The 13,874-nt window shown below is 36.8% G+C and overlaps 1 protein-coding gene and 1 long non-coding RNA gene across 3 annotated transcripts; one reads left to right on the forward strand and one right to left on the reverse strand.

Moving 5' to 3' along the window:
* Positions 1-197: 197 nt before the first annotated feature.
* LOC136827655 (cuticle protein CP1499-like) lies at positions 198-2,582 on the reverse strand. The gene is made up of 2 exons (XM_067085126.1): positions 2,470-2,582; positions 198-994 (listed from the first exon to the last, which is right to left on the reverse strand). Exons 1-2 carry the CDS (start codon positions 2,479-2,481, stop codon positions 329-331), a joined length of 678 nt encoding a protein of 225 aa, XP_066941227.1. The 5' UTR covers positions 2,482-2,582; the 3' UTR covers positions 198-328.
* A 1,606-nt stretch (positions 2,583-4,188) lies between these two features.
* Positions 4,189-9,681, forward strand: LOC136828214 (uncharacterized). Of its 2 annotated transcripts, none has more exons than XR_010849960.1 (4): positions 4,189-4,615; positions 5,412-5,594; positions 5,870-5,970; positions 7,672-9,681. It is a non-coding gene; the product is annotated as an uncharacterized lncRNA (long non-coding RNA). The 2 variants fall into 2 exon arrangements; XR_010849961.1 differs by having other exon boundaries at positions 5,412-5,584.
* The last annotated feature ends 4,193 nt before the right edge of the window (positions 9,682-13,874 follow it).

The following is a 13,874-nucleotide window of genomic DNA, read 5'->3' on the forward strand; positions in this document are numbered from 1 at the left end:
CCCTGTTCCAGTATTTTATCCACCCATTGAATTCATTCATTCTAGTTCTTCCTTTTTAGTTCCCGCCTAGCACTTCCAAATTATACACTCTAAACATTATTAAAGTAACATAAATAGTATTGTCGTAATCACATGGATTACTGACCTGTATTACAGACAAACCGGGAAAGCCTATGTAATAGAAAAGAAACAAAAAATCGGACTCGTTTTTTTATATTTTAGTTCGGTACCTGTTATGGAAATTTGTGTTTTTTAACATAAATGTACATATGGTTTACTTTATTTACATTTTACGTGCAACTTAACCTAAGTATCACAGTACGTTCATTTATCCCCAGACAGGAGCTGCGGGTGCTGCGGCCGCCACCTGTCTCTGGAAAGTCTGGAAGAAGGCGGCCTTTGCTGCCTGGACTTCAGGGGTGTCAGCCACCTGGCTGGTAGAGCCTGGAAGACCAGCAGGAACTGTGGCAGCTACTGGACCAGTCCACTTGGGCTGGACAGGAGCAGCGTGCACAGCGTTGAAGGTGTGAGCTGGAACGTGGGCTGGAACAGCATGAGGGAATGCTGGGGCGTGGGCTGGAACAGCATGAGGGAATGATGGGGCAGCTCCTACAGTTGCTGACAGCTGAGCCTGGTAGGCGTTGAAGAAGGCCTGGCGGGCAGCACTGACGTCAGCTGTGTCACCGACAGGGGTCACGGTTCCGTCGACTCCAGCAGGCACAGTGGCAGCCACAGGTCCGGTCCACTTGGGTGTGAACTGGGCCTGGTGGTGGTGGTGAGCCATGTGATGGACTGGGATGTGGGCCTGGTGGTGATGAGTCACGTGATGTACTGGGTTGTGGGCCTGGTGGGGTATGAAGCTATGATGCTGAGGGGTAGCAGCTTGCTGAGCAGCCTGGAACGCCTGGAAAAACCGAGCTTTCTCAGCAGCTACCTCAGGGGTGTCCTGGATGAAAGGGACGGCTGAGCATACGCCCACCACTGCCAAAACAACCTGTGAATAAGACGTTCGTTTGGTTAGCATTTTGTGAGAACATGGAGGAAAGAGGACAATACTAGTCTGATTGTGTGTCCCTCTTCAATGTTTTTTACAGGGTCCTTGTTCATTCAGAAATATGTTATCACAAACGGTGTGATAATGCTCCAGCATCAAAACTGGCCTCTGTCATCTGAAAAAGGGTTCAATGTCCAAACTTCTGATAAGCTAGAAATACCATAACTTCAATGCCATATCTTGAATAATGACAGTCACTTTACAGCTGTAAACATTCCCAAACAAAGTCACCACTTTCCGTCTGAAGGCTACTGTGAGCGTTTCAAGATGTTCCAGGCAGATATTCTCTTACCACCGAAAGGTCTATTCTCGTAGTATAAACTGTGGTTACCTTAGACTTGTATCACCGAAGAGACTTATTGATTGAAAACACTTACAGGAAGGCCTGAAGTTATCAGAACCCTCAAGTATATTCAATATCCGGTTGGCGAGAGACTGGGACCCATTGAATTCTCCGAAATCTACACACAACAATCAGAATTCATTGTTCACTCTCCACTGATTTTCATTCAAATTACTTTTTGAAAAAAACAATATAAACACTTATCTTTAGGTTTTGGAAGCGTGGATGAAGAATGCTATTTTAACATTTACAATTTTGGAAGGCAAGTTTCTGCCTTGAAAACAAGCCTTTGATGTAAAAGTGAACAGAAATCTGTTGGCTTTTACATTGTAAATCTGAGATGAAATTCCAAGGAAACTTAATGAGAGAGAGAGAGAGAGAGAGAGAGAGAGAGAGAGAGAGAGAGAGAGAGAGAGAGAGAGAGAGAGAGAGAAGCTGCCAGGTTTAGGTGAAATATGAATGAAATAGAAAATGGGAGAGGAGAGAGACAGACAGACAGACAGACAGAGACAGAGACACAGAAGAGCCAGTAACGCTGGTATGAAATGTAAATGAAACGGGAAATGATAGAGAGATGCTGTAAGGCTGAAGTGAAATACGAATGAAACAAAAAATGAGAGAGAGAGAGAGAGAGAGAGAGAGAGAAGCCAGATTTAGGTGAAATATGAATGAAATAGAAAATGAGAGAGAGAGAGAGAGAGAGAGAGAGAGAGAGAGAGAGAGAGAGAGATGAAATACAAATGAAACAGGAAATGAAAGAAGAGAGAGAGAGAGAGAAGCTGTCAGGTTACGGCGAAATACGAATGAAACAGGAAATAAAGAGAGAGAGAGAGAGAGAGAGAGAGAGAGAGAGAGAGAGAGAGAGAGAGAGAGAGAGAAAATCTGTCAGGTTAAGTTGAAATACGAATGAAATGGGAAATGAGAGAGAGAGCTCGAAAGGTCGAGGTGAAATACGAATGAAACAAGATGACAGAGAGAGAGAGAGAGACAGAGAGACAGAGAGAGAGAGAAAGAGAGAGAACCCAGAATCCAAACCGCCTTCCACCACCCATAGAAGCTAAAGAATCTTTACCAAAGTCTTCATGATGCAGCTTCTGAGAGGAGTCGCGGACTACGTACTGTGCCATTCCAAGACCGCTGACTCCCTTATATACCGTCCAATTGGGCCCAGGTGGGTTCAACACCTCAAGGTCTGTGGCCCCGAGCAATTGAAACTTGGCAGAGCAGGTTTGTTGTAGTTATGGAGTTATGCTCTGAATGTTCCACTAGAAACGGGGCCCGGGCAAAGGTCACGACGCCCTGCCCAGGATTAATGGAGCCCTGCCGATTTCCGGATGGGAGCCCGATGATGCCTCCAGCCTTGTGGTATCTGTGTGAGTCTGATTATTATTATTATTATTATTATTATTATTATTATTATTATTATTATTATTATTAGTGAAGAAATCTACAGTGGTGTGAATGTAAATACATCCATTAGGGCAACAAAATTGGGTCAAATTGAAGAGAAATAGAGAACAGAATAACAATATTATTATTATTATTATTATTATTATTATTATTATTATTATTATTATTATTATTATATGATAACCCTTCGATTAGACTGTTAATAATACTTTTAAATCATAAAAATCATAAAAAACTAACTTAATTATAGCAGATATACCACTGTCCTTGTGGGGATACAAAAATTGCCTAAGACTTGAATCCTCTGAGAGCAAAAAAAAATAAATTAAAAAGATCATTTATATTTGATGGCGAAAGAGAGAGACACGAGATTGGGCGTAAACAAACAACCGTGGCATTGGAAGGGCACTGGAGCGTATAGTAGTGGCGGCAGCCACAAGCGGGAAATAGAAAGTAGAGGTCAAGTATTGATCCCTCAGGTCGTCGGCTGCGTTGGTCGAGTCCGGAATTGAGAGGTCCATACCACTTTTCCTGCTCCCTTTCCGACCTGACCAGTTACGGGGCACGTTCTAGGGCAAGGGTCCGTGCTGGGTAAAGCCAGGTTAACTGAAACCAACCAACGAAATCTGAGTCAAATAGGAGAGAGATTTACAGGCCGAAATAGCGATAAAAATGGGTCAAAATATAGAGAAAAAATCTGGTCTCATACTGCGTCTGCCTCGTAGCTAACAAATATATTTGTACCCATACATAACTGTGGATTTGTTTCTCCATTTCAAGACTGATGCTACCATGAGTATTATTATTATTATTATTATCATTATTATTATTATTATTATTATTATTATTATTATTATTATTATTATTATTCAAGACGTGCTTGCTTTAATCAAACTTCCAAAGAATACAAAAAGTATTCGGTAAGCGACGTCATAGCTAGACTTCCTTATGACGTCATTGAAACATTATTAGAAAAACTATTGTATTTATATTTTATTTTAATATAAAAATATACTTTTAATAAATTTAATCTATAAATATTTAAATTATTTCATATATAATATCTTTTTATTTCTCAGATGTGAGATATGGATGAAAATCATATATCTATATGAGGAACTTTAATACATCAATGCTGGCAATACACAAAAGTTGGAACCTCTTTGGAGACGAATCTTAGCAGTTTTTTCGAATTAAAATAGCAATAAAATTTTTTATTTGTCTCAAATTAAAGTATCTATACCATTTAATATTATTTTATTCAGTTATATTTTGTATGAATTGAATTTTTTGCTCAAGCTTTGTTTTTATATGACTTTAAATTTCGTACAAAAATCGCTTCGTATGTAAATAGTAAACATTGTGTTCTTTAACTGAACAATCCAAACACAAAACAGTCATTTTAAATAACTTTAAATATTTCGCTGACACTTTTATCCCTGACTTTGAATATCACCTTGGAAGAAATTATGTATCAAATTAAATACATTTTGATACAAATAAAAACTACAGTGACATTAGAAAGGACAAGAAGACTTACTTCCCATATGGATAGTGAACGTTGCCATTCTCAAACATCCTCCTGATGGAATGGAAAGGACGATCTAAAAGGATTACAAATTGTAAAATCTCAGACTTACGACTTGTGTAATGATGTAAAAGTGATAAATTTAAGCTACTGAAAAGATATTCTTTGTCAAGAACGAGATTCTTTAAAGATTTAGTGAAAGAACTGTGGAAAAAAAGTGTCTGAATATTCATCAAGTGAGGGATCTGTCAGAGGTATCCTTCAGGTGTGTTGAAGAAGGGTAAGTGTCGTGTATATGTGTGTGTGTGGGCTTTCCAAGGTCATAGCGTTCCGAGGTTCCTTTTTTTAGGTCGGAAGCTGATCCCCAGAGGTAATATAGAGATGAACTAGGCTATCCTGTGCATGCAGCTCTTTTTTGCAGTAATCATAGTGCTTCAGTTGCCGTCGAGTTTTTTCTTTATTTTTTTTTAAATGTCTAAGGCAATGTGGAGGCCATAGGGCCTTCCACTGTCTTTTAATGTGCGAGTCCAACATCAAGTAATGTCTTATATAACAAAGGAGTCACTAAATTATGGTATTCTAGCCTCTTCTTTCTTTGATGGAACTTTGTAAAGTAACCTATGTTAAGGCTGCGCTCGTTGGCCACCAAACTGGCCCTTAGCCCATTGTGCCTGGACTCCGTTCCTTGATACTTGAAATTATTTCTGATAAGTCAACTGTTGTTCTACTTAAGAATTCCAGTATGGCATGGCAATCTAAATTGACCCCCCAAAAAATACAAAATGTAGGGTAAATAGGGCTACGTACTCTTCATAGCCACTCATGGCATTCAAATTGTTTCTGCATATTATTGAAATGATGTAAGTTATATCCTGTCATTACAAAAGGGTCTTAAGCTTGACAAAAAGAGAGAGCGAGAGAGGGTGTGAGTGCATATGAACTTTTGTATTTTGACGTTGGAAATTGTCTCAATTTTTGCCTTCACATCTTTACCGAGTTAATGAAGGAAACGTGTAATGTTGTATATATAAGATTGCAGCTCAGCATAAAATTCACTCATTCTGTTTTTTGGCCAGGATAAACCGTGGAGGAATACAAGAAATGAATGTCCACAATATGAGTACATCTTAACCTAACGTCACCTTGCCATGGACGTGGTGACCTTTGTTGAATTGAGGAGGGGTGTAGAACCTGGACCTCTTAGCCTGCATAGCCTCTTCTACATAATCATGGTTTTTGAACAGCAAGAGTAAGACCCTGTTAGTGTTGTCATTCCCCATTTGTTGTAATTTTGTTCTTTCACTCTTATCAGTATCTTAAAGCAAGATTGTGCACTAGGAATAGAACGCCCATGATTCAAAGTGACATAATACCTACAGTAACTAAAGCCACAATCAAGGTGTCATATCAAAAACTTTGTGGCACATTCGCAAAAGTTTTGTGTCGTGAGAAAGGAAAGTGAGTCAGATGTTGAATTTGTGTGATTTGGTCGTGAAATCATGACCAAGATAATAGTTTGAAATGCTTTTTGCAGAGATGATTGCAGCATGAGGGGTGGACCCGAAACAGATGACTTAAGCAGGCAAGACTAACACCCGTTTTCAGGGCGAGGACTCATGCCCTCTGGAATTTCAGGTAAGAAGAATATTATAACAGAATTTTTGGTATGAGTATTGATTATGATAAGTTTGTCATGGCTGAGTCACATTCTCAGGCTCCAGATAACCCAAAGTATATATCCCTAAATTACAGATGTAATTTGGATCAGTGTAAAGTTTAAGGAGTTGGACAGTTAGCTAGGTTGGGAGAGACCAAAGGGAACATATAAAAAAGAAACAACACTGGACAGACACTCTGCTATATACCGCCTACAGTGTGCCACAAAATGTACCCTGTGGGTTGAGTCTTGTGGAAGAGTGCTTGGTAATTCATGGAGGGAGAATTTTGGAGATATTGACAGTTCCTGTTTATGTCTTGTCTCCCCCCCGCCCTTGGATCCTTGTCCCAGGGATATTCCAGAATTGTCCTCGTGACCACTAGGATGCAGCTTTTCAGTGATAAAAAAAAATTAGGTTTTAAATTCCATGATTAGATACTGATGGCAACATGTTTAAGGACTTTTGTAGTAGTTTAATTTTTTCTTTATAATTATAAATGTTATTAAAATCTGCAAAACTTTTTTAATTGTATTGAGGTTTAAGTAAAATACTCATTTTCTCAGCTTCCAAAAGTGCAGTCCTAAATTGACATTGTAGGACCTAAAAGAACAATATGTTACCAGTGTTCTGATTTGATCAATGGGAGTATCATGAACCCACATTAGATAAAAAGCTAGATGACCTTCTGGTATGTAGCACACCCCCAGATTGATAGTAAAAGACATCCTCCTTTTGTGGGTGATTTTCATAACTGATGATTTAGATTGCGGTTGAACTGCTTCCTGACCCTTAGACCTGACACCTTTCATGTTGCACTGTAGGCACCTTTTAGGGAGATAGAAATTCTTTTGTTGAAGGAACCAAAAGTTGACAATTAAGGATGTTGGTTGTGTGGGGAAACTAAAAATAGTTTGATTACAAATGGTTGTGAAGGATGGAAAGGAATGCAAATGAAAATTATTGCATTAGGAATATGAACTAGGGAAGCCAGTATTTTTGTGATTAATAAACTGAAAGTTTTGGCATTGTTATGTACAAGGATTCTCGAAGTTCAGCAGGACTACTTTAACCTGTTATTGCTATTTCTCTGATATTGAGGGTTTTGTTTTAGTTTAGAGAGTGAGAGAGAGAGAGTTCCCTCTCTTCATATGATTCTTCATATGATTTAGCCAAACGAGAGATTACTCTGCTCAAAGAGTATAAGACAAATCATAGAGGGTAATAATAACAGGCGATGAGTTTTATCCAACGTTGGTACTAGGAATTATAACTGAAATTATGAAATTATAAAAATAGTCTTAGGAAGTTTATAGCCAGGCCCAAGTAATAATGATAATAATTCTACAGATACAGAATTACATTTTTAATTTTGTTGATTGAAATTGACTTAGAGTTCCTGCTAGTTTCTGAGTAAAGTTTTAATTACGATCCAGTTTTTGAGTTCATTAGCAGTTATTCTTTCTGAGACTGAATGGGATTTCAGTAAGATGTCCTTTTTAAAACAACAGACATTCAACACTGAGCCAAAAGTACATTTCACATCTATGCCCCTCTTAGTAATAGGGGCCTACATGCAGGCTGAATGAGTCCTGGTCATGGCTATTTGTCTTTGTTTTACCATTTAAGCAAAAAATCTTACTTCTTCTTGATGTAACTAACTTGTTTCTCATCATTTCAGATTACCCAAGAAGAAACACAATGAAACTAACTTCAAAGAAACAAAGTCCTGTTTGGAAAAGCAGAATGTCAAATATTACATAGAAAACCAGAGGATTCAACAGTGGAAAACACTGAATGAATTTACTAAAATTTTAGTACATACCAGGAATTATGATGACAGTCTGGGGAATTATTGGAGTGGTCTTAAATAGGACATTGCCAGGCCCAAGTAAAATGAGTAGTAATAATTCACACAGATATAGAATTACATTTTTAATTTTGTTGATTGATATTTACGCAAAGGAGCTCTTGCCAGCTTTTTCGTCAAGATCCAGTTTTTGAGTCCAGTAATGGTTACTCTTTTTGAGACAGTGGGATTTTCTTAGGATGTCCATATTGAAATAGAGCAAGCATTCAACATTAAGCCAAAATTACCTGTCATATCTGTGCCCCTCTCAGTAATAAGGGCCTAAGTAGAGGATGCTTGAGGCCTAGGCATACCATTTTGTCGTTGTTTTAATAACTTTTAAGCAAAATTATCATAAATTTTTTGCGATGTAACTAACTTGGTTCTCATCATTTCAGATTACCCAAGTGGAAACATAATGAAACTAAATCTCAAAGAAACAAAGTCTTATTTGTTGAAGCAGAATATCAAATGTTACATTGAACACCAAAAGAGTTGGCAGTGGAAAAGCAACATTTCTTCAGATTTGGATTGTTTTGTAAAACTGCCACCAATGTATGTATTAGTCTATGTGCAGGGTTATAGCGATAATATTCCTTTATTCTGCTGTTAAAATTAGCATAGGGTTTATTTTCTAGCATTGTGCAATGTTTGTTTGCCTGGTCGTAACAGTTCCCTTTGACAGAGGTCAGTTTCGTTCAGCATTGTAATTCTCATATCAGGTTCAAATCATCTTCAGGACTTATGGCATATGAGGTAGCTCAATATGGGTCAAAATATGATACATAGTTTTTTGATACAGGAAGGATATCACTGACTGAGTTATTGACATGTTTACACTCCTGGATAGGAAATATTTTAGAATTTAGTTTATTACTTTTCTGCAAACTTGTTAACAAATCGAGAACTTGTTACATGTTTCAAGTGATTTCGTGATGTCAATTTAAACAGAATTTGCCATGAAAATAGTGCTTCGTGATGCTACAGTGTCTTAATATGTGGAGATATTTTTTTTTAAGGTTGAAAGTCCAAATCATATTTGTTTTCCATTGAGTGTCAACATGTTTCATACAATTCTTGTTAAATTTCATTAATATGATTCAAGTCAAGATTCAGTACATTGTTATTGTTTAAAATTCTAGTTTGGAATTTGAGTAATGGGACAACTCTTGTAACACCAAATTGTACATTGATTTTGTCAAGGACTTCTGTATTTCAGCTCTTGGCTCAGTTCTCATTTTAGTAGTTTTATGGCCAAAGAAAAGCAAGAATAAAAGTGAGGTAAACTAATGGCTCCAAAAGTAGTTCCATTTTATTATAGTAACAATTTGTCACTTCCTAGTTATACCATATAGCCTTTACTATCAGGGTTTGAGAAGTTTTGAATCTTAAGAAAAGAACTATACAAATTGTCTCCATAGGCCAGAATCTGCAGTAATCAAGTAGTGATAATGCTTTGCAGCCTTGTTAGCAAAAAAACAATGTTTGATAGGTTTTTCTGAATAAGTATAAATAATCTAGGAGTTGTCTCTTTCTGGAACCCTCCTTCTCTTCCATTTTTACTGTATTTTCTTTCCTTGTGAACTTCTAGACACTTTAGTCATTTAAGGGCATTTCTTCAGTCTACTGCACAAGCTTTAGCTTATAAACACCTTGCAAGTACATATACAACTCAGATGGGGAGCTAAAGAGTTGCGCACTTTTTGCACTGCAGTAGCAGTTCTAAACACTTGGCCTCACTTGAGCATGAAGTCTCTCTCTCTCTCTCTCTCTCTCTCTCTCTCTCTCTCTCTCTCTCTCTCTCTCTCTCTCTCTCTCTCTCTCTCTCTCTCTCTCTCTCTCCTTCCTTGAAAGAAAATTTGTCCACATCTTTAACATTTTCAGCTTTGTGTAATGTTAAGTTTGTAGAAAATTCCAATATATCTAATAAAATTCAGTATAATCACTAAGAACATTATGAGTCAGCCATATGAGGGTAAAGAATGTTAACTCAGTGGTCTGGGCAAAAAACATGTTAACGCACTTTGAAGAATCCTCTCTTGCATACCTGGAGTAGCCTTGTGCACTTTGTGCTTTGCTGAAGTCTCCATGTGTTTCTCTGAAGAATTATTTATCATGTTGTACATTACTGAAGACTTCCTGAAGCCCCCTATATAGCCTATACACAATTAAGGTGCTTTTGTTGTAACTCTTAACAACCTCACATTTGACATTCTCAGCTGTCCAGTTGTTCCATGATCACAGAGCTTTGGATCTTAATTTTTCAAGGTGTAACATTTTGGTAAATCTTTAGGTATAAAATTATTTGTATTCGTCACCGTATATTCTTAAGTGAACTGTACGATTTTCGTGTCATAAATTCTGAGTAATTATTGTTTTGTGCCCTGATTTGAGTTGAGTTTCATCTTGTCATAGTTCTTGAGAATGTATGGCTTTTGTTTTTAATACTGAGGACAAAGTGAGAACCAGAGCAGTGTCTTTAAATTGTAATCTGTAAACTTGGATAGTTTGAAGAAAGCTTGATGAATTATTGCTCATTATTAAATGACATAAGCTGAAGTACAGAAGCCCTCATTTTTATACACTATAGAAAATTGGGAAGTTGAAATAAAGGACCCTCTTGGAGTCAGCATTGCAGTACCTCAAGGAGGGAGTGTCCTCAGCAGAAGGTATTGTACCCAGGCAGTCATAGTCAGCTATGAAGCCAGTTCAATGAGCTGTTTTCTAAGTTGACAGCTGATTGCCAGTGGGAAAAACTCCTCAAACAATTCCTTTGTGGTTTCCCAGGTATATTTCCATTTTCTCTTTCATGGTTGAAGATGTTAGACACTCAAATGTAAAAAAAAATGCCTTTTACTTGTAGGTAGTCCAAGGAGTCTGTGGTAAGGTTACTACTAAGACAAGCCTTAGTTTATGGCTGTATTTGTACTGGAGCAAATGCTCACTTGATATGTAGTGTCATGATCTAAGGTGGTGAGCCTGTAGATTTAACTGCCAGAATTTTGTATCAAATCAATTTATAATGGCCAAAGAAAATCCCTGGTTCAATTTTTTGTGAATAATAAGTACTACAGTTTTCATACATTTCATCATTTTGTGTTTGTTTTACTTTGAAAATTTCATGAAGAATTTTCTCTAACATCTTGTTAAAGAAATTTTCTTTTGTTTCGTCGTGTAGAAAATGGGAAATGCTAAGCCAAAGACTAAAGTGGTTATGTTTCATATATTGTCAGATGTTTTAGCCATTTTATAATATAGCGGACAGAATTCATACCTTAGAGGTCTGTTGGTAGGATGAATTGTGATTGTAAATATTTGTAAACAGGGTAATTTGATATGCGTTCCAGAGATTTTTATATATTAACTAAAAATACTTTTATATAGTTGTGTATAAATACTTGATATGAATGACTTCAAATTCCATAATTATTTTTAAAAACTGTCACACTGGAAATTTTTATTGTGAGTTGTCACATTTCACTTTCGAAGTCACTTATGTATTAGATTCTGTTCTTTAAATTGGTGTTTCCTGGCCAATTTTGTCAATTTGAACTTGCAGAGCATAATTTACTCAAATTTGAAAGCTTGTTTTCTTTTGCAAAATTTGTCATTTTGCTGATGTTGCAATTGCATTTAATTAGCTATATCACATACTGAATTTTTGTAATGGTAGCTTACTCGAATCTGTTTCACAGATTATTTTTATGTGTTTAATATGATCTATATTCCATCAGATGTCTTAAAAGGTATAAGTTAAGTGTTTCAGAAAATTTAGAAAGTGAAAAGCTATCCTTTTGTCAAGCACAACAAAACTTTTAATTATATTTCAGGCACATCCCAGTCATTTCAAAAGGGGGTACCTGCCTGGGACTTAAATGCCTTTTCATGTTAGGCTAACACCCATTCGTGTACTTGACATGAAGGGAAAAATACCGTAAAGGCCATTTTTTAGAGGATGTGTGAGAAACCTTAAAAATTTGTAACACTAATAAAATTGGGTGTCTAGAAATGAATGTATGTATGAGGATTTTGTATGGGTGTTTGACACGTCTAGTAAGTTAATAAGTAATACTGAATTCTTTTATGTAGTGAAAAGAATATTGTACTATCACCAGACACCATATTAGAAGGCATGATGGGAGCCTAGTGGTTCTGTGAAATATCCAGATTGTTGAATGCTGATTCTTAGAACAGTGATTTTGCTTTTCATTTAATGGGGGTGAGGACATTGTCTTGATTTTTAGGACACTTTTATAACTAAAGGTTTAACTTGTTGCCAATAAAACCCACAAAAAGCTTGGTCAAATTTGGATGAATTACAGGTTGTAGGTATTTGCTGGTTTTTTCTAAAGGTTTGGTGGAAAGGAAAGGTTCAAGTGATTAGCTGGACTTGGTTTTGGCTTATAGGAATACTGTACATGTCCTTTATATCATGTGGTTACGTAAAGGTGGTGCTGTTTTGAGGATTTACTTGGCTCGGAGTACGCTGTACATGATTTGAGATTCGATTTTTGTTCTTTCTAGATATTTGGGTATAAAACTGGTATTGCTTTTCCAGTGCTAGAAAGTTGTCTCGACAGGCCTTACTGACTCATGGTAACTTAGAATTAAATGGACTGGTGTTAGATTTTACAGGTAATATACCTAATCTTGGGTAACTTTATTTCAGCGGGGGATCAGAATGCAGGTTATGGATTTATTTGGTTTTTACATTGTTTGGTTTGTCTTGTAAGATGTATGTGGATTTGTGTAGGTGTTTTCCAAGTTTAATCATCTGAGTTTCAGAAAATTTTGAAGTTTATAATACATATAGTATCATTACCACTAATGGTACTCAGAATTTCTAAGTGGTACTCATAATTTCTATTGAAGTTATCCTAGTTTAAGATCAAAGGTGTCATGTAATTAGGTCTTTGATTATGATGCTTTGTAATAAGAGAAGTTAAAGATTAAAGTTTGTCAGTTATAAGTATCGTTGATACTAGTAGTTTTGTTTTGGGAAGTTTTAATAAGAGGTTGTGTTTAATGGTGAGTTCTCTCAATTTTTTGTTAAATTTTGATGGACAGAAGTCTTATTCATGTCTAGGTTATGATTCTAAAAGGTAGAGTATGGTGGAACTTTTGATCATGTAAGTTTGTGTTCCTAAATTGTTCTTTTTGGGAGAGTTTGGTGCCCAGAAAGTGTGTCAGTTAGGGAGAGAAGTTTGTACTCGGTGTCAGTTTATGAGAGTTTCGTACTCGGTAAGTGTGTCATTTTGCGAGGGTTTTTACCCAAAAAGTGTTTCAGAACAGGAGAGCTTGATGCCTGGAGTGCCAGTTCATGAGAGAGAGTTTAAGAATTAGATTATTGAAAAAAAATGGGATGAAACGTAAAGAATAAATCTCTATATTCTGACTCAAAAAGAGTTAAAGTTAAGGGAAGCTTGTGGCTTGTCATCAGTTAAGTATTATTTTATAAAGACAGGTCTTGAGATTTGAATGTCAAAATTAAAAATATTCCAGGAAGATTTTTCCTAATTACTACTCAATTGTCAGGAACGTAGCAGTGGTTGTTGTGTCATAATGGTAGTACAAAGGCACAGTTTTTAAGTGTCTTTAGCCTAGTGCGCAATCTAAAACTGCATTTTCATCGACTTCTGTGTTTCTTATGAACATAAAACATTAATTTTTATAGCCCCATTCTGATAAACAGAAAAATGCTTCTTTCACACACTGTTAAAAACTGAAAGCTGACACTTCTGAGATAAAGTCCAAACTCCAAAACACCTGAAGGAATGTTCCTATAGTTGTTGGGCATTCCTCCCTGATTACTGGCAATGGGATGACTTTGTAAGGTGTTATCACACAGAGCCTAAAGTGGCCTGGTGGTCCACGTGTACGGCGAAGGTTGACGTTAGTCCGACCTGCTGCCCCGCTGGGGAAGGAAGAACGGGACAGGAGGATAGTAGCTTTGCACGTCTCTGACCATTTACGCGACTCAATCACTTACATTGAATGGTGTCATGGGTCCGTAAGACGATTTATGAGGCGTTTAT

Source organism: Macrobrachium rosenbergii, chromosome 42 (genome assembly GCF_040412425.1).
Source record: "Macrobrachium rosenbergii isolate ZJJX-2024 chromosome 42, ASM4041242v1, whole genome shotgun sequence".
NCBI classification, from domain to species: domain Eukaryota; kingdom Metazoa; phylum Arthropoda; class Malacostraca; order Decapoda; family Palaemonidae; genus Macrobrachium; species Macrobrachium rosenbergii.